The following is a 20,584-nucleotide window of genomic DNA, read 5'->3' on the forward strand; positions in this document are numbered from 1 at the left end:
ATTAATTCATAAAATAGAGTCAGTATAATTCCTTCAGTTATTCATTTGACATCCTAATCCTCACAATTCCTTCACCAATAACAATTCCACTTTGAGAATTAGCTGTTGATGATCAATATAGATTGGTTACTTGCTCAAAGTAATCCACCTGAATCAAGGAAAAGGCAAAATTAGGAAATATTGGCAAATGGAGCAAAAAATAATGGCTACATTTCCAGGAACTGAAATAAGAGCTAATAAAACAGAAATTTTCATGGTCTAATTAGTCTAGTACATAACTATTGCCATGGCATAAGTATATATTCTTGGCTCTGTCTGCTCCAAACAAAAGAAAATAAATATGAATTAGTTTCTCTGGATGTTATTCTTTATACAAATACTCTAAATGAAATTCCAAGAAACAACAAATTTTAGAAGGACAATTAAATCCTTAAATTGGCAACTTCAACAAATGATTCTGTGTAATTGTAAAAAGAAATGGCAAACTGTAAAACTAAAAGGCAACCTCTTGATTATGGATTATAAACTGATTTAGATACTCTGCTTGTTGAGCTCACAAAGTGTCTTCAGATTATATCAGTGAAGTGAAGATCATAAGTGAACTCTTCAGGACCAAGCACAAGAACACTAAAGAGACTCTTGATATAAAAAATAAAATATTTATTAAAACATAAGTATAAAAAGGATTTCTAACTCCACCCATAAAAAACTCCCTGATTCCACAAGCAACTTACTTCTCTACTTCCTACCTCTAAACTAATATAACAAGACTTAAAGTCTAATATCATTATATAATGTTGTTAACTTTCCTAATATGCTGAATGTTATGATATTCCAATACTACCCAATATTGTTCATTAGCATTTTAAATTGATTATGTTATTTATGCTAGGGAAGAATTCTTTGTAAAGATTACTAAAATTACTGTTCCTTGTTTATTAAGACCATTTTATTAAGTATACAAAATAATGAGTTTAATGCACAATTTTGTAAACATTCTAAGAAAGATTAAGAAAATCAGTTAGCTCATTGCCAAATATGTTTTAATCGATTATACAATATATCCATAATGTTAATGACTATTTTTAAGTCTATGAAACATTTATTACAGCAAGCACTAAAAAAGGATTCATTTATTATCATATTTTATTTTAAAATAGATGAATAAAAAGTTTTGAAAATACAAAATAACATGTTCAGGAGACTTCTGAAAATCCCAAGAATCCAAATTTCTCATTCAACAATTATAAATATTAATGTCAATCAAGAATTTCAAAACACTTACTAAAAAGAAAGTATCTTTAATTTAATTTTATACATAAAGAAACTCAGAAGATGTAAATAATTTGTCTAAGGTCATCGAATTGAAAAGCATCAAAGTCAGGATAAGAACCCAGAGCTTAGTTTTAGAAAGTAAGGAATCCATTTGATTCACTTGTTACCCATAATTCCTAAGGCAAGACTATGTACATAACAACTCTTAATAATCTCTTGGAAGAATGAAAAGAATTATAAGGAAAATGGCCAAAAGGGTAAGTATCTCCAGATCAGAGAGATTCATTTTATCTTTGACTTCTTAGGGGGGGGCGGGGAATTGCTGCTGAAGAATGTGACCAAGGAGACCTCAGCCTACTGGGGTGAAGGAAAATCATTTCTTGATTCTGATGAAAAGGTGGATCACAGCTTCTCTGATCTCCTTTGTCTTTACCCCATAAACAATGGGGTTGAGCATGGGAGGCATTACCACATAGAGGTTCGCAAATAGAATGTGTACATGGCGTGGAATATTGCGTCCAAATCGGTGAGTCAGTACACTGAAGACACATGGGAAGTAAAATGTGAGGATGACACAAAGGTGGGAGCCACAGGTACTGAGGGCCTTGTGTCTGGCATCCTGAGAGGGCATCCGAAAGATGGCACGGAGGATCAGGGTATAGGACACTGCAATGAGTACCAAATCAGTGATCCCTATAACCATGAGTAAAGAGAAGCCATACCATATATTAACAGTGATGTCAGCACAGGCCAGTCGAGCCACCCCAATGTGCTCACAGTATGAATGGGGAATCACATTGGTCCTACAGAAGGGTAATCTCTTTAGCAGGAAAATGACAGGGAAGATGATGCAGAAGCTCCGAACAACAATGGCTAAAGCCATTCTCCCCACAACAGGCAGTGTCAAAATCATTGAATATCTCAGTGGGTCACAAATAGCTACATATCGATCAAATGCCATGGCCAGCAAGATGGCTGATTCCCCTGCAAACATCACATGGACAAAGAAGACTTGAGCCACACAAGCATCAAAGGTGATGTCCCGGGAACAGAACCAGAAGATAGCCAAGGCTTTGGGTACAGTAGTAGTGGAGAGTAGAATGTCAGTGCCAGCCAACATGGAGAGAAACATGTACATGGGCTCATGGAGGCTGCGCTCGGTGACAATGACCAGAATCAGGACACTGTTCCCCAACACTGCAGTTGCATACATAAAGCAAAGGGGAATGGAAATCAACATGTGGTACCTCTCTAGGCCTGGGATGCCAAGCAGAACAAACACAGCAGGATGGAAGATGGTGTGATTGATATTCATCATGTGCTTCTGTAGCTTCTCCCTGAAACCAAAGGCAGACTGAAGAAGCAGCTGAGGAGCTTAATCCTGGTCCACCTGTTTGAAGAAGTCCTCCTCACCTATATTGGGGAAAAGGAGAGTGTGAGAAATGAAATAGGTTACTATGACCTGACTTAACTTCTGTTATCTCAAAATGTAATCCAAAAATGAAAATTCAATAAATATTTGCAGGTCACAGTGATAGTTGTGAAAGACCCAAAGGCTCTCATTTGAGACAGACGGGTACATAGCAAAAGAGGTGTGCTCCCCACAGAACTCTTATTTGTGTGTGATTAGCTAAATGCTCCATGAGCCACCCTGGCCTCATTCACATAAATCATTATGTTAATACCGTGATTACGAATCCACACTGGCTACCTAATTTTAAGCCCCTCCATTTGATTTCCAAGAACCTTTGAAATCTGGTTCCAGACTACTACTCTCCACTTCCAGACACATCATGTTTATTCTTCCTTCAGGTCTACATTTCTCCTGTTCACACACAAACACACACACACACACACACACACACACACACATACACACACACACACCCTCTCCAATTTGTTTATACAAAGTTCTCTCACACTTTGTATATTAGCCCAATCCTACATGCTCTATGAAGCATGCTCAGTTAACTCCAGACTTATCTCTCCTCTTTTGGATTATGCTTATCATATTTATCCTGCACATTCATGAAGCTCAGTTATATTAAACATATTATTTCACTGTATCACTCCCCATTTCAGATGGGCAGAGAGAACCATGAAGATGGTGACTGAGTCATATTTTCTCCATATCCACTTACTTACACCTTACACCTGACCAAGGTTTAGCAAAATTTGGATATATAGAAGATGAGCAGCAAATTCTTATGAGATTATCTTCCTTGCTGAATCTCATAAATAATATCATACAGTATCATAACCTCATGTGTAAGAAAATTGACTCTCTTATCGTGTAAGACCATCACTCTCCAAAGATGAAGCCTTGGAGTCCAGGTTAGGTTTTCTCTCATCTGAGAATCAAAAACAAACCTTCCTCAAAATCCTCCTCAAGCAAGATTCCAGCTCAGGTTTTTATGACTTCAGGTCTTACACTTACCCTACTCTACCACCTAGACACAGGAAGAGATTTAAGAATCATAAGCGAAGACATTCTTGAATCCACAGACATAAATAAGTTTACAAGAAGGAAGTGAATAAAGAGGGGGGGAAAGAAATCCGAGGATAAAATTTACTGGAATGGACAATTGTTTTACACATACTTAACTGACCAAATGTTTGACTAATTATTTAATCCATAGGATCCAAAGAGGGCAGAGAAGGAATGCTCATAGAGAAGGCAAAGTCGTGGTAATTAAAATGTATGTATTTTTAAATATAAGAGTCAAGAGCTAAAAAGAGAGCTCAGAGACACAATTGTCACTAAAGCCAAGGAAGGACAAAGTATCCAGAAGTAAGGGAATGATACTGTCAATGTATCAGCATTAAATTGTTCACAAAGGTCAAAGAGAGTGAGGACTAATAAAAAGCCATGAGTGCATTAGGATTTATTAATAGACATGTTATTAGGAAACCATTCATTCCTTGTAAAGAATAGCCTCCATAGATTGCTGAGGACAACCATATTACAAGGATGTTCCTTCTTGACAGCAAAGGCAGACTTAGGAAGGGAGGACTGCTCCCCTTTATATCCCAGGGTGTAGCACGGTACCTACCTCCTAGTAAGTACTTCATGAATGTTTATTAACAATGAAGAAGAAAATTAAGCCTTAATGATTAAAAAAAATGTTCACAAACTTGAGGGCTAAAAGAGATCCAGCCCTGTCACTTCACAAGTGAGGAACCTGAGACCCAGAGAGGGGAACTGACTTGCTCAAAGTTCCAAAGGTTTTCAGTGTCAGAAGAGCATCTAGCCTGTCTAATGATTCCAAATCCTAAAGTCTTTCCAAGAAAGTATGGAGGCAGCAAATATGGGATGCTCTTGCAAGAATTACAGCAGGGAAGGGAAAGAGAAAAAACAGACAAAAATAAGGGAATAAAATATCTAATGAAAACTTATTTGAAGTTTTGTGTAGGACTCAGGAGATTGAAGGCATAAGGAAAGGGGATGTTAGAGAAGCAGAGACTGTAAAGATCTGAAAATAAAAAAGATAAGACATGGGGTCAAAAAGAAGGAGAGGATTGGATCAAGGACACAGGTAGCAAGATTAGCAAAGCAAAGCATATCTAATTCTAGCTCAGAGGCAAGAGAGAAGAATAGGGAGTGTAAAGATACAGAGAAATGTTGGTGTGAAGATGAGAGATATGATGTGAACTCCATCTCTCACTCAAATGAAAGTCAGGATCAAGTATGAAAATAAAGCAGGTATAAGGATAGAGATGGAAGATTAAGGGATATAAATGAATAAGAGATGGTTAAAAATAAAACCTTCCAAACTAGCACTGAGCTTCATTCTTTTTCTTTTCTCCCTAAGTCTCCTCAAGGATCATTTTCCCAGCTCTAAGGTCCCACTACTTATACTCCAAATCCTAATGCAATATCCTTTCATACCTATCCCCCAACAGGAATTTTCTTCTTAGAGGTTGACCTGAAGGTGAAAAGAGGCAACAATGAGAAGCTAAATAAGCTGATGAGAGAGAGGAAGAAGAGTAGAAGGAGAATAAAAAATCATGGAAGAGGGAGGGGAAAGATATGGCCCTTGGATGTTGTTAAGAGGGAAATTGCTATCCCCTCTGGGTATGGGAGTTAAGGGACATACCTTAGGCTCAGAAACTAGAAAATCTCAAGCCTCTTCCTTCTCCTTGGGGCTGCTACTTCTGGAAACACTTCTGAGTATAAGGCCAGGGAGAGGAGGGCAATAAGGTGAGAGACACCTCTCTAACTCTAGAGATGGATTTCTAGGTTAAATCACATGTAGAGATCTGAAAACCAACATCAGATATTTTGCACTTGGGAGAGATAGACAATAGACTCACATAATCAAATAAGGAAATCAGATATTACTTGAGATAGACATAAAAAGATAAAGATGGCACTTTGTTTTGAATACAACAGATATTCACAATACAGAATTCACCCTCTCCTTGGCTTAGCTCATATCTTCCAGGACTCCCTCTTATTTCTCAGATAATATATAAATTCTGCTGGCATTTAGAGGACTTTACATTATGACTCCAGTCTCGCTTTCAAGAATGACTCCCCATACTGCCCATCCCTTCTCTGTTCCAACTAAAATGGGATACTTGCTATTCCCCAAAGATAAGATCTCATCTTATTATTCTTTCTTCCATTCATGGCTTCATGAAGGTTAAAGCCCATTCCTAGAATAGTTCCCTCCTCACCTCCTGAAATCTGTCCAAGACTCAACTCAGGGATCACCATGCTCATGAAACCTTTCCTTACTCTTCCTTTCACCACCCCACACCATTCAATATATTATTTCTCATTTCATAGTCTTATTCCCAGAATATACCATAAAATGCCCTGCTAAAGAAGATATTTAATAAATGCTTTGTACCTGTCTTCCCTTCCAGTATCCACACTGAACAAAGCAAACACTTTGGCAGAAACTATTGAAGGACTGGCCTAGGTAAGCAGGAGTCAGAAAGGTTTTCCTTCAGGGGATTCATAGCCTGAGCATCTAAACTACATACTGAAGACTGCTCTGAGGACCCTGAGATTTGTACCGAAGGTTCAGTGAATGAGTAAGTGAATGAATGAATAAAAGAAATGATATATTTATTAGGCACCTACTGTGGAAGCCACTATAACCACAAGTCCAGCCTTGCCTGACAAATCATTCAAAGATCCCCAGGAAGGGGCAAGGGAAATGAAAGAAAAGAAAAGAGAACAAAGCAGGGGTCAGAAGGACAGAGATACCTGGAAGCTATCAAGGCAAATGTATTAAAAGTTACATTTGTTTTTATAGGGGGAGAAAGAAAGCTAGGGATTTTGCACAAGTTTCCACTTATACACTTATACAGTATACACTTATACACTTATACAACCTCATCATTACTTAAAACATAGCAATAATCCATTATATTCACATACAATAATTTTCTAAACCCTTCATGAGATGATGGGTATCTGCTTCGTTTTTAGTTCTTTGCTATCACAAAAAGTGTTATTAAAAAATTTTGGTGAGAATATTTTTGAGAATATTTTTTATCATATGAGAATATTTTTATTATCAATGACTTCCTTGGGAGGTATAAATATAGCAATATCATCACTGGTTCAAATAGTATGGGCATTTTAGTTACTTTATTTTAATAACTCTAAATGCTTCATTTCATATTCACTAAATATTCACTCACTTTATTTTCATAACTCTGAATATAATAGTTATTTTCATAACTACAACTTGAAAAATGGTTGTACTAATTCACAGCTTTATATACCAGTGTGCCTATCTTCCCACACATTCACCAACATTTACTATTCTTATATTTTTTCATCTTCATCAAATTACAAGTTGAGAATTGAAAGTAGGGTTTTTTCATTTGTATTTCCCTTATTATAAATGATTTGGAACATTCTTTCTTATGGTTTTAATACTTGGCAATTCTTTTGATGGCTCTGTGCCTGTCCTTTGGGGATATTGGGGAATCACTTTGGTCATATAAATAACATGTCTGTGCATAAATACATACATATAGATATATACCTGTTAATGTATTATAAATGCAAAGCCAAGATGGAAAAGGAAGGAGTACAGAGAGCACCCCACCAAAAATAAATCTTCCAAATACATGGAAAATGCACCAAAACAGAATCCTGCCTAGGAAATAGATGATATTCAAGCATTCCTAAAGTAAATACTTGAGATGAATAGAAAAAGTGACATTAAAAGTCAAGTCAAGACTTAAGAGAAGTATCAAAGGGTAAATATGAAAAATAATGAGACTTAATGAAGTTAAAGTGTTTATATTACTATATAGAAATATGATACATGTAACACAATGGTAATTAAACTTAAGAACATGAGGTCATGAAAAAACAGCAGGAGGAACTAATTAAATATGTACGTGAGAGACAGCTAGGTAGTACAGTGGATAGAGTGCCAGGCCTAGAGTCAGGAAAACTTGGGTTCAAAACTGGTCTAAGATAATTCCTAGCTGTGGGTATCTGGATAAGTCACTTAACCCCAATTGTTTAGGTTGCCATGAAAATGATTCATTTTCTTTCTCTCCCCTCTTCCTCTCTGTAGCATACCAGGCATATTAGCATCTTGGAAGTATGATTGATGTATTGATATTGTATCTTATGTATTCATTTAACAGACTCGTGGTCATGTTACTTATTGATCATTGTATGGACGAATCTGAAGTCCAAAGAGCAAGAGAATTCCTGAGCGGGGCATTACTGGCCACAGTGTCCTAGCTCACGCCTTGTCAGACCACATTCTTTTCCAAGGTGCACGTTGAATTAACCTCCTCCTCTTTGATTTCATGATTGTCAATTCAACCAAAGCTAAAACCTATGCCATATTAATGTACTCATTAATCATCTCCCACTTCACATTCCTAAAATCTCCAATAAAAGTTGGGGGACAGGAGCGAGTCTCTCTCTTGATCTTCTGACTGTTCTAGATCCTCTTGATGCTCTTGCTTCTCTTGTTCCTCATAACCTCTTGATTCTCACAATGCTGCTCTCATACTTCTCATTACTCCTCTGGCTCTCTTGCCCCTGAGAAGTATTACCGGAGCTCACTGCACCACACCTGTTCTAACTTGTTGTCTCTGAGTCTTTATTCCTGCCTTTCTCCCTCTGCATCTATTATCTATTCATCCATTTACCTCCAGTCTCCATTCTCCTTCTCAGGTCACCACCCACAAGTAAATTATGTAGACCCTGAAGACTGTTCCTATACTCTCCACCCCCAAAACCCAAGCTGACAAGCAATTCCACTGGGTTATACAAATGTTATCACTTGATACCTATTTCCATATTGTTCGTTTTTGCAATAGAGCAATCTTTTAAAACCACAACCCCAAACCAGGTACCTATATAAACAAGTGATAAGTTATATGTTTTTCTTCTGTGTTTCTATGGATAGCATTCTTTCTCATACATCCCTCAGGATTGTCATGGATCATCACATCACTACTTGTAGTAAAGTCCATTACATTGGATCATTCCAAAATGTTTCACTTTATGTGTACAAGGTTCTCTTGATTCTGTTCATTTCACACTGTATCAGTTCATAGAGGTTCTTCCAGTTCATACATGGAGGTGAAACATTTTTTAAAGGAACTAAGAAAGCAAGTTTTAAAATACCTTAATAAGAATATTCCAAAGAGAATGAAAAAAATCAGAAATAGTTTTATTTTCAAAATATTAAATCAGGAATAGCAATGGTAATGCCAGTAACTGATATTTATATAGTATTTTTAAAGTTGGTAAACCATTTAACACAATCACTTTCAAGTTCACAACAACCATGTAGGGAGGAACTTTAAGTCTTTTAATGTTCTTTTAGAGATGAGGAAAATCAAGATTCAGAGAATTTGAGTAACTACAAACAATGTCATCCCCCCAAAGGGAGATTCAAGAAAAAAACAAGAACTATGATCCATATCTCAATAGGATTATAGGATCATTGATTTACAAAGTTAAGGGACCTTGGATATTATCCCCTTGCTTTTTTATATGGAGAAATTGAGACCAAAGAGATTAAGTTACTTATTCAGTCATATAGCTAATACTTATGTGAAGAAAGATTTTAACTGATTCATATCATTCTGACTTCAAATCTCATACACTATCTGGAATACCATGTTCCTCTTTTTGTATTTTCCCTCTTTTATATTTGTTTGCAATACTCTGTGGCTTAATATATGAGCAGTTTGGGGTAAGGAAAAATTAAAGAGAAAAAGAGAAAGAGAAAGAAAGAGAGAGAGAGAGAGAGAGAGAGAGAGAGAGAGAGAGAGAGAGAGAGAGAGAGAGAGAGAGAGAGAGAACAAAAAAGCAAAAAAGCAAGAAAAAATGTTCCCTTATGAATTTCCACATTAAGACATTTGGCACATACATATTCAATATTGGTATTGGTTTGGAAGCTATAATTCTTTCAAAATATATCATTTTGTTTATCTTTCTATGAGTTTTGAATGCTAGTTTTTACCTTGATTTTCATTATTACAGTTCACGAATTTGGGGATTCACTTGATGCAGAGGCAATTTTTTTCACCTCCTCATTTTTATTTTGTATATGTTTTTTAATATGTTATTTATAGGCTACATATTCTTGTATACAAAAATTATACAGTTTTGTTTCATTGTCCTTTCTCAATTTTTCACTTTCTTGCATTGTTTAACCTATTACATTAGAAATAATGAGTAGGATTTATACTTTCTTTCATTTGTCTCTAATATATTTTACAAAATATGATTTTCTTCTCTTCATTTATAAACTGAGTAATTTGTCTGCTTTGGTTATTCTAGCTTAATTTATTTTAAAATGTCTCTATTACCACCAAATCTCTTCTTCTCATTCTTAAGCCCCATTCCCCAGTTCCTAGAAGTTTTGCTTATTAGTTCTTTTTCTTTCCTGCTGTAGTCCAGTTATTGAATTCTTCCTCCCTTTTACCTCTCACTTAAGAGTTGAGCAAAATCTTTCTTCTGCTTTCCCCTTCTACTTTGTCATATTTTTAAATCTCATATCCTATGCCTTTTTTCTAGAAAGAATTTCTTTCCTTCATTCTCTTCATTATTTATTTTTAATTTCTGCCTATTCAAAACTTGTGGCTTTTGATTTATGGCCCTTATGCTTACTTCCTCCTTCTTTATCCATAAAGCCTGTCTAGAACAATATTCAAATGATCAAGTTAATCTATTATGTCATTGGTGTGACTATTCCCAATGTAGCACATTAGCTGTCATTATGTGTCACTTTCCATATTTATATATCATTCTTCATTTTTCCTGGTATATTTCTTTGATAACATCTTTTGTTTTACTTCATAATTTTTCATAACATATTGGAAATGAAAAATAGCCAATGAGACCCTACCTCCTTTGAGCAAATGCAATAGGTTCTACAAATGCAATCCCCATAGGTTATAAATAAACAAAGACATATTCTGTCCATTTGTAACTCTTTTTCCATCACTGATAGCTTGCCTTTATCAGAAACAGGCTTTCTAGCCACTTCACGCTCACAGGCAGGACTAGCAATTACCAGAAGGTACTCCACAAAGATGAAGATCAGAAGCTGACAATAGCAAGAAACTAAGTAGTCACAAGACCAGTAGAGGACTGCAAAAGACCAATGAAGTGAATGAAAGATGAGATGACTGAAGAACAAAGGCCTGAGCTTCCAAGCATTTCCATTTATTAAGAAATTCATGCCGATTGTCTAACAAATAGGGATCAGATCCCTTCCTCAGCTTATGACTAGACACTAAATGCAAAGGAAAAGCAGACTTCTTATACTTATATTAAAAGCAATTACTCAAATAATTGTAAACCTTGAAATTTCTCAGACTTGTGAATGTTAAAAATTTCCCCATTGGACTGGGAACATTCCCCATTTTGATGAGAAAACTCCTTGCTATGGGAGGACCTCTACTCCACCTGTACTTAAGACTGCTTTAGGGGAGAAAACTCCTTGCTAAACAATGAAGGGACTTGGACCCATGCTTATGATGAGGCAGGGAGTTCTTTGAGCCATGCCTGTTTTTAGAATTGATACAATGGGATGCTAGATATCTAAAAAGGTCGGGCAGGTTTTCTCTTAATGAGATTAGTCGACTCAGCTGTGTTTTCTCTGGTTCAGATTTACTGAGGGGATTAGTCGACACAGCAGCATTTTCTCTGGTTCAGACTTACTGAGGAGATTAGTCGACTTAGCTGGAATTCAGATGGGCTGTCCTTTAGGAGACATCTACAGTGATTGGTAGATGGAAGAACTTAGGGGAGGTGACATAGGAAAAAACCGCCTATATAAGAAAAGGAATCTCTTGAGCAAGGGATCCTTGGAGGCTTGGAGAGGCTTGGAGATCCTTGGATCCTTGGAGATAGGATCCTTGGAGATAGATCCTTTTGAAGGAGGCCCTTTGAAGATCTCTTGAGAAGAAGTCCCTTGGGAGGCTGACTCTGGTTGGAACTCCCTCTGGGAAGACTGTTCCCCAGACATCCTTGCTTAAGACAAATCTTGTGGTGAGTGATAACTGACTGGTTTCTCCCTTAAGGTTTAGGCCTGGGTTGGCCAGGCCTGCCCTGGGCCGACCTATTCTTTTGTCATTAATTCCTTTTCTCTCTCCTTCTCTCTTTCTTTAATTCCTCATTGTATTATTAATTAAATTCTCTATAAAACCCAGTTGACTTGGGCATATTCATAATTTGGGAATATATTCCCTGATGACCACCTTATATTTGATTTAAAACCAAGACACTGTAGTGAAACATATTTTCAGCAGTCAAATTTACTCACCCTCTCTTATATCTATCATAATTTATATCTTCCACCATTTTAACTCACTACAGTTTACAAGATCAACCATTTTAATTATAATAGTTTATGGCTCCCATTCTTTTAACTGTTACAGTTTAGGGCATCCACTCTTTTAAGTCTCACATAATGCTGATTAATTAAAAGGAAACAATTAACCAAGATGAAGCATTAGGTAATCTGATTTCTAATTGGAGGAAAGATTAGGTACTTTTCAACTTGGAAGGGGGAGAGAAAACTGATACAGTCTCTTGAATACAGAAAAAAGTAAGAAGGGTCCCACTCCTCTAAATGACTGTAAACAACCAAAATAACATGGAAACAATAACTGATTGATCAGTACAGGGACACTTTTCAGATAGGATTTAGAGATTGCTTGAGGTCACAACTGTCAGATAATCTCTTGCATCAGTATTTGGATCTGACTGATTTTCTTGTCAGAATAAATTAGATCCTTAGACTCTAAACAACAGGTAAAGATGATCCAGGTTTCCAGCCACACAGTAGGGCTAGATTCAAACAACACAATATCATTTTCTCCCAACCCCTACAATCAAATAAAATTTTCTCCAAAGACAGAAATTAGATTAGACGCAGAATAGAGTAAGAAATAGAAACTAAACTAGCTCAAAAATTAAGTCATGAAATAGAGTCAGTATGGTTCACTCAATTCCTTCAGTTATTCATTTGACATCCTAATCCTCACAATTCCTTCACCAATAACAATTCCACTTTGAGAATTAGCTGTTGATAATCAATATAGATTAGTTACTTGCTCAAAGTAATCCACCTGAATCAAGGCAAAGGCAAGATCAGGAAATATTGGCAAATGGAGCAAAAAATAATGGCTACATTTCTAGGAACTGAAATAAGAGCTAATAAAACAGAAATTTTCATGGTATAATCAGTCTAGTGCATAACTATTACCATGGCATGAGTATATATTCTTTGCTCTGTCTGCTCCAAGCAAAAGAAAATGAATATGAATAAGTTTCTATGTATATTATGCTTTATGCAAATACTCTAAATGAAATTCCAAGAAACAACAAATTTTAGAAGGACAATTAAATCCTTAAATTGGCAATTTCAACAAATCATTCTGTGTAATTGTAAAAAGAAATGGCAAACTGTAAAACTAAAAGGCAACCTCTTGATTATGGATTATAAACTGATTTAGATACTCTGCTTGCTGAGCTCACAAAGTGTCTTCAGATTATATCAGTGAAGTGAAGATCATAAGTGAACTTCTCTTCAGGGCCAGGCACAAGGACACTAAAGAGACTCTTGTTATTAAAAAATAAAATATTTATTGAATATGAGGATTAAAAAGATTTCTGACTCTAGGGGATTCTAACTCCACCAAATGAAACTCCCTGATGCCTCAAGGAACTTACTTCTCTACTTATTATCACTAAACTAATATAACAAGACTTAAAGTATAATATCATTATATAATGTTGTTAACTTTCCTAATATTCTGAATGTTATGATATTCCAATACTACTCAATATTGTTCATTGGCATTTTGCATTGATTATATTATTTATGCTAGGGAAGAATTCTTTGTTAAGATTACTAAAATTACTGTTTCTTATTGATTAAGAACATTTTATTAAGTATCCAAAATAATGTGTTTAATGCACAAAGAATTTTGTAAACATTCTAAGAAAGATTAAGAAAATCAGTTAGCTCATTGCCAAATATATTTTAATTGAAGACATATCCATGATATTAAGGACTTTTTTTAAATCTATGAAACATTTATTATAGCAAGCACAAAAAAGGATTTATATTTCATTTTGAAGCCTCCCGGCCCATGAGAGATTTCAAGGAGAGAAGATAGAAACAGGATAGAAGTTTTAGATCCCACGAAGGGCATGAACGAGCCGACTTTAGAGATGTAAATAATCGAGTCAGTAATCAATTTTTGATTTTTGGGAGCCACAGCCTGCTCTGACCACTGGTGGTTACTAATTCAGGCTATTCCCATCCAATGGTCTCAATTTAACACTGCACTGGTCAGAGGATAATGCTAGCTCAGTAGGAAAGGAGATCAGAAACTAAAGGAGGTAGATAATGCTAGGTATTAGCATTGGAAGAAAGAGAGAGAGAAGAAGGAAGGAAGGAAAGCCTGGCCTAAAGACCAGGCCTCAGGGAGAAAGATAGAGAGGAGAGAGAAAAGGGAGAAGGTGTTCCTTTGCAAACCTGCCAGTGTCCTCCAAGTGGGCGGGCTGGCTGTGACTCGCTCATTTATTCTCTTTGATATACAAATGAGCTCAATACATATTGATCAGTTACATGATACCTCAATACATATGGATGAGTTACCTGGCGTATTGCCATTGGATAATTGCAACCTATGACAAGGTGAAGGTGGGGTTATTATTCTCGGGAGAGTGAGACAAAGGAAAGCAAGGTTTCACACCTAACCTTCAGCCACGCTGGGAATAGAGCTCTTTGCCATGTGCAGGATGGCCATGTGCTCACTCACAATCCTTGTCTCTCCATAATACCTATGGGCTGGACTGCTACATCTCCCCCTTTTTGTTTTACACTCAAATGAATAGTGTAATATCAAAATGTAACCCAACACATGTTAAATATAAACACACTGGTGCACAATCACAACGATTCAAAGTGAGAAAACCAAACCAGATTATAAAACTCAAATATAAAAATCAAGGATGAACTTTCTTTCTATCTATCTACTTAAAAAAATAACTATATAAGATATAAAAATGTCAAAAAGAAAAATAATTTCCATAACACTGATCCTGGTTTCATGAGGTAGAAGTTCTCTGGCTGACAAGATAGGTGCTTCAGTTAACCACGTCACTCTTCACCAGTCAGAACCATGAGAAGCTGTCAGATCTCATCATGATTAGCAAAACTGACCTCCTCTGGACCCGAAGGATAACTGCTTTCCTTCTTTTGAACTGATTCTACATCTTTGGGATCTATTCGTGCTCACTGCCAGATGCCCGCCACCTAAGAAACTGGTTGGTAGGACGATGCCAGGACATCCAGCGACTGAGGGAGTCAGTACGCCATGTCTCTGCATTTCCCAACCTCAAACCTCCATTTCATATGGAAAGTGAATAATCGTGGCTGAGGCTGTCTGGTCCATAATGAAAGATTCATTATGATTCCCGTTGCATGCAATCAGACATCACTCTCCAGAATGGTCAACTGAAAATTAACAATTGCTGTCATGTTCTCATGTTTACCGACTGTAAGGTGACTGTAATTCTAGAAATCTTTGCACCTTCATAATTCTGGATCAGAGCATTAACAGTACCTTCTTTGTACTCAAAGTTCTGGCATTAATAGTGTAAAAGAAAAAATCAAGGTTGATTAATCAAAAGTGACTTTAAAAAGTGTCCTCTAAAAATATAAATACTGATCTTAGAGTAAAATACTGATCTCTGTAAGATTCCTTAGAAATACCGATCTCTATAAGATTCCTCTCCCTTTTCTTTTTGTTTGTGTGTTGGGAGAGATCCCTTTAAAGAAAAACATCCTCTCTGAACAATTCAGGAGGGACAGACATGTGACACAGCAAACATGCCTTCACATACTCAGTATATAGCAAAGATTGGAATGCAAAATATCATGACACTCAGGTCTTTCATAGATCGGTCGTGTTCAATTCAACATTTTCAGGCACCAATTGCCGAGTGTGATAAGACCGTGCCAATTCTGGCAGTATGCCTTGAATGTAGGCTCTGTTTTTGCAGCTTCTGCTGCAAAGTATAATCAAACCAATAGCCAATAATATGAACAAAATGATAGTACCAATGCTGGTTAAGTTAGCTCCACCAAACCAATTCTGAGGATCTAGGGAAGATAAAGTTGCTTCCCAATTTGCAGCTATATTTGCAGCTTCATTCTCATATACAATTTGGTCTAATCTGTTGATCTGCTGTTGCAACTTAATAATGTCCAAAGTGCTGTTATGACTTCCCCAAGCACCCTTGATGTGCTGAACGACCAGTTGTCATTCATATGACACATTATCATATGGCAACGGAGTAATACAATAACCCGTTTGATTGTAATGACAGGGATAAGTAATTCTTGTGTTTAAAGCTTCAACCTCTTTACCTAACCAAAACACAGCATCGTTTAGACTGTCCAGCTCATCTCTATAAGCTAAGTCAATACTCTGCTGAGTGTGCCATAATTTGGAAGAGTTAGACACCACTTCCTGTATGAACTCATGATTCTGGATAGAGGAAGTTAATGCCATTGTTGCCGTGGTTAATGATGTGATCATGGCAATTACTGAGACTACGGCTCCTACAACTGCCAAGACCATTCTCTTGGACCTGTGTATAACCATGTTAAATGCCTTTTGAACAATATGCACAGTAGGCGTAGATGCCCAAGTCTCTGTCAAATTGACAGGTAACCACATTAAAGGCGGATGATACATAATGGCAACATATGAATCTTGGTGTTTAGGACTAAGGCATTGATGGAGGTGGCACTTAGTGCAGTTGATCTCATATAGACCTTGCTCATTCTTAGAAATTCGAAGGCTATTACCCACTAGCATTACATAAGGAGCAAAAACACATGCAGTGGCATTAATGCGATTGTCATACTCAAGATCAAGTCCTGAGTTTTTCACCTTGACTTAAACTTGTATACTGGCTGCGTGGCAGCCACTATCTTCCACTGTGTGTTCTGTATAGGACCTGCTTCAATAGCAAGTCTAGCACCAGCCATGTCCATTTCTAGTAAGTCCTCAATTTTCTGAAAATCCTGACAGGGCATGTGCCATTTCTCATAGTCAGTGTATTTGTCTAACCGTGTCAGTTGTTCGGAGCGACCACAGCGTAACCTGGGTGCCCAATTGTAAACGTTAAAGTCTGTGGTTGCCGGCATCTTAACCTTTCTGGGAACTTGGACAGAACAATCTGTCCATGGCAAGTCCTTGGACACCGTACCTATCTGATTTGGACATAGGTACTTGTTAGCTGCGTGTTTAGATTTAAACGCTTTACATGGTGACTCATCTCCCTTTCCTATTATACCCATGCCAATTCCCACATAACTGTTGTCAGTGGCATTTTTGACAATCCATGCTTGTTGCCTGCATGGTACACAGAAAGAATTACCAATAAACGAATTTCTAAAAGATATACAAAATGGAGGATACGCAGTAGATCCTGAATAGTTGTACAAAGCTCCTTCAGACTCTAGAGGAACACGTTTGGCTAGAATAGGGTGTGGTAGCCAGTCCGTGTTGTTAACATATACCAGAGGGGGCTTGTCCATCCAAGTTAGGAGGCTTGGGCACGATGGACCAGTAGACTTCAGCCTGACAAATGTTCAGCAATGTCAAAATAGTGACTGTCATCAAAGTAAATGTAATGTCAGTGTTCAGAGTGTGTGCATTCACCAGTGTTGCCTTCGATCTCGGTGCCCTGCGCTTGACCATCAGGTAGCTAACTGGAGACAGCAGCGATGCTCGTCTGCTTCTCGTCCTGGTCTCAGGCAGCCGGTGCGGTGCTGGACTGGTGAGCCTGTTCCTCTGCTCCCCGTGCATCTGGAAGCGGTCCCTTCCACGGTTTGAGGTGCTTACTGGGAGTCCAGATCTCTCCATTATCTGTGGAAATACAAACATAGCCTCGACCCATTGTTATTAGTCTGTTTGGACCTTTGTAATCTTTGTCTCCTGGCAATCTCCAAAAAACCGAGGGCTGCTGCACCGTGTCCATTGTATCATGACACTCAAAATGCGTCTGCATAGGTGTAGCCTTCAGCCCTTCTGGGATGGAGAAATGATTGAGAGTTAAAAGTACCATCCTTAACAATTTGTTAGGAATAACAGGTTTGGGTTTAGAGATATCACCCTCATAAATTGTCAGGTACTCTCCTTTCTGTTTTTGTATCTGGTTCTTGAGAGTCCTGTTAGCTCTCTCCACTATTGCTTGACCAGTGGAGTTACCTGGAATTCCAGTTTTATGGTTTATATTCCACAATTTGCAAAATTCTGCAAACCTTTTGCTGGTGTATGCAGTACCATTGTCAGTTTTTATCTGATTTGGAATGCCCAAATGAGCAAATGCTTCCAGCAATTGTGTAATGACATGAGAAACTTTCTCTCCCGTTTGTGCCGTGGCCCATATGACCCTTGAATATGTGTCAATTATGTTGCAAGCTTGTACTACATCCCTTAGTACACTGTGAACTGCAGCTAATTCAGCCTTTTGTGAAGAGCCATAAGTAGTGTCTAATAACATTGTGCTATCCTGGACTACAGCCCCTGCTCTCCCATGTTTTGATGCATCTGTAAAAACGTTCACAGCATCTACAAGAGGATGCATGGATGTCATTCTTGGAAAAATAATAGGAGTCAATTTCACAAACTGTAGTATCTTATTAGCAGGAATGTGATTATCAATCTGGCCTGTATAATCTGCAAAAGCAATTTGCCATGGCAAAGACTGTGCAAATAAATTCTGAACTTGCTCTCTTGTTACGGGAACATGAATTGTACTAGGATCTATGCCAGTTAATTGTCTTGCCCTTTTTCTGATCTGAGTTATCAGTAAAATGATAAGTTCTAGATAGCTAGTGAGGGATTTAGTTTGCTGATTGGCTAAATGAATCCATTCTATGATGTGTTGACCCTGATGCAAAGCACCTGTGGGAGTATACCTTGTCTATAGAACAGATGCTATTAAGGGTAATGATGGATCAATTCTATACAATCTGGCTTTTGACACAGCTTCTTCCACTGCCTTTAACTCCTCCTCCGCTTTGGGAGAAAGTGTTCTAGGGGATGATAAAGTAGCGTCTCCCTTTAAAGTGGCATAGAGGTTTTCTAACTGTCCTGTAGAGATTTTTAGGAAAGGTCTGAGCCAATTAATATCACCTAACAATTTCTGGAAATCGTTCAACGTATTCAGGGAATCGCTACGAATCTCAATTTTCTGTGGTCGGATCTCTTGATCACACACTAGCGTTCCTAGGTACTTGTAAGGGGGCGTGGTTTGAATCTTTTCCTTAGAGATTACCAGATTTGCCGCCCTTAAAGCTTTGGTGGCGTCTGTGAGCAATATCTCCACCTCGCCACTAGATGGCGCCGCTAACAGAATGTCATCCACATATTGGATTATGTGATATTTTGCATGCTTATGTCTAACCTTTTCTAGGGCATTAGCTACATATTTCTGGCATAAACAGCTGCTTATACGCAAGCCCTGTGGCAAGCAGAGCCATTCGAACCTTTTGAAAGGAGTACTATAATTTATTGAGGGCACAGAGAATGCGAATCTGTGACAATCTTGGGGGGACAGGCGGATATTGAAAAAACAATCCTTCAAATCTATAACTATCAGATTCCAGTTTATGGGAATCGGACCCGGGGAAGGTAATCCCGGTTGCCTTGTCCCCATGTCCACTAGCTGCTCATTGATCTTCCTAAGATCATGGACTAGCCTCCATTTCCCTGCCTTCTTTGGCACCAGAAAAATCGGTGTGTTCCAGGGACTGTTTGATTCTCGTATGTGACCTAAGCTTAATTGTTCCTGTATTATGGCCTCTAAATGTACTAATTTCTCCTTAGATATAGGCCATTGGTTAATCCAAATGGGTTTGGAATTTAACCATGTGAGAGGGTCAGCAAATAGCAGGGCGAAGCTTGCCGCACCCACAAATTCTGAGTGCATTTTGTCCGATGTGGTCAATGTTATGTTCATTGCGGACATCACCTCCCTGCCCCATAGAGACTGGGCAATATCTAACACATAAGGTTTAAATATACCTCTATGTCCATCACTATCAGACCACGATAAAGTAGTAGCTGATTGGAGAATATGCTCAGGAGTGCCTATGCCTATTAACTTCTGGTGAGGTTCAATGACTTCCCATGATTCTGGCCAATCCATAGCAGAGATAACCCAGATGTCTGCTCCAGAGTCCAGAATACCTGAAATAACCCTGTCTTCTACAAACAAAGACATTACCATCCTATCCTGAGTCACTTTTTGAGACCAAAACAATACGTGCGCTGTGGGGTCAGAGCTGCTTTTTTGAAGCTAGCTCTTTAGAGAAAAATCAGCCTCAGGGAATATGGTCAGGTAAGCTAGATTAGTGTCCTTTGAAATGCAAAATGCTGGCTTTGCAGCAGCCAGGATGTGGAGCCCATTTGTCTCCTTATCCTGAAACAATGTGGGAAAGATTTCTAAACCTTTCCCAATGAGTTCAGGGTTGCCTAGTATTAACCCTTTAACACCTTGAGGTACTGGAAAACGAAAGCTAGCTGGAATCCAAGTAGGCTCTGACTTCTCTTTTAATACTATGCTTTCGGTTGCAATTATAGGGAATCGAAAAGAAAACTTCATGGTTCTGCCCTGATTTACTCCTGGGCTCAAGGCTGGCCCGAAGTCTAGTTTAACTGGGTGTTAGACCCTGTGTTGGGAAGACGTCGCTTATTGCCAGCTCTGCACTCAGAAGCCCAATGCCTACCCTTTCCGCATTTGGGGCAGATATCCAGAGCCTTT

The 20,584-nt window shown here is 37.8% G+C and overlaps 2 protein-coding genes across 3 annotated transcripts in view; both read right to left on the bottom strand.

The window, feature by feature from the left end:
• Window positions 1-20,584, bottom strand: part of LOC100024663 (olfactory receptor 52B2-like) — a 66,325-nt gene that overhangs the window by 35,248 nt on the left and 10,493 nt on the right. The gene's annotated exons all lie outside the window — the stretch shown is intronic.
• On the bottom strand, window positions 1,649-2,593 carry LOC130458867 (olfactory receptor 52B2-like). Its single transcript, XM_056825866.1, has one exon. It carries the CDS (start codon window positions 2,591-2,593, stop codon window positions 1,649-1,651), a length of 945 nt encoding a protein of 314 aa, XP_056681844.1.

The sequence above is a fragment of the Monodelphis domestica genome, chromosome 4, assembly GCF_027887165.1.
Source record: "Monodelphis domestica isolate mMonDom1 chromosome 4, mMonDom1.pri, whole genome shotgun sequence".
In the NCBI taxonomy this organism is placed as follows: domain Eukaryota; kingdom Metazoa; phylum Chordata; class Mammalia; order Didelphimorphia; family Didelphidae; genus Monodelphis; species Monodelphis domestica.

Excerpts from the sequence above, each read along its gene's own strand:
- LOC130458867 (XM_056825866.1), bottom strand. The coding sequence starts at position 2,593 with ATGATGAATATCAATCACACCATCTTCCATCCTGCTGTGTTTGTTCTG.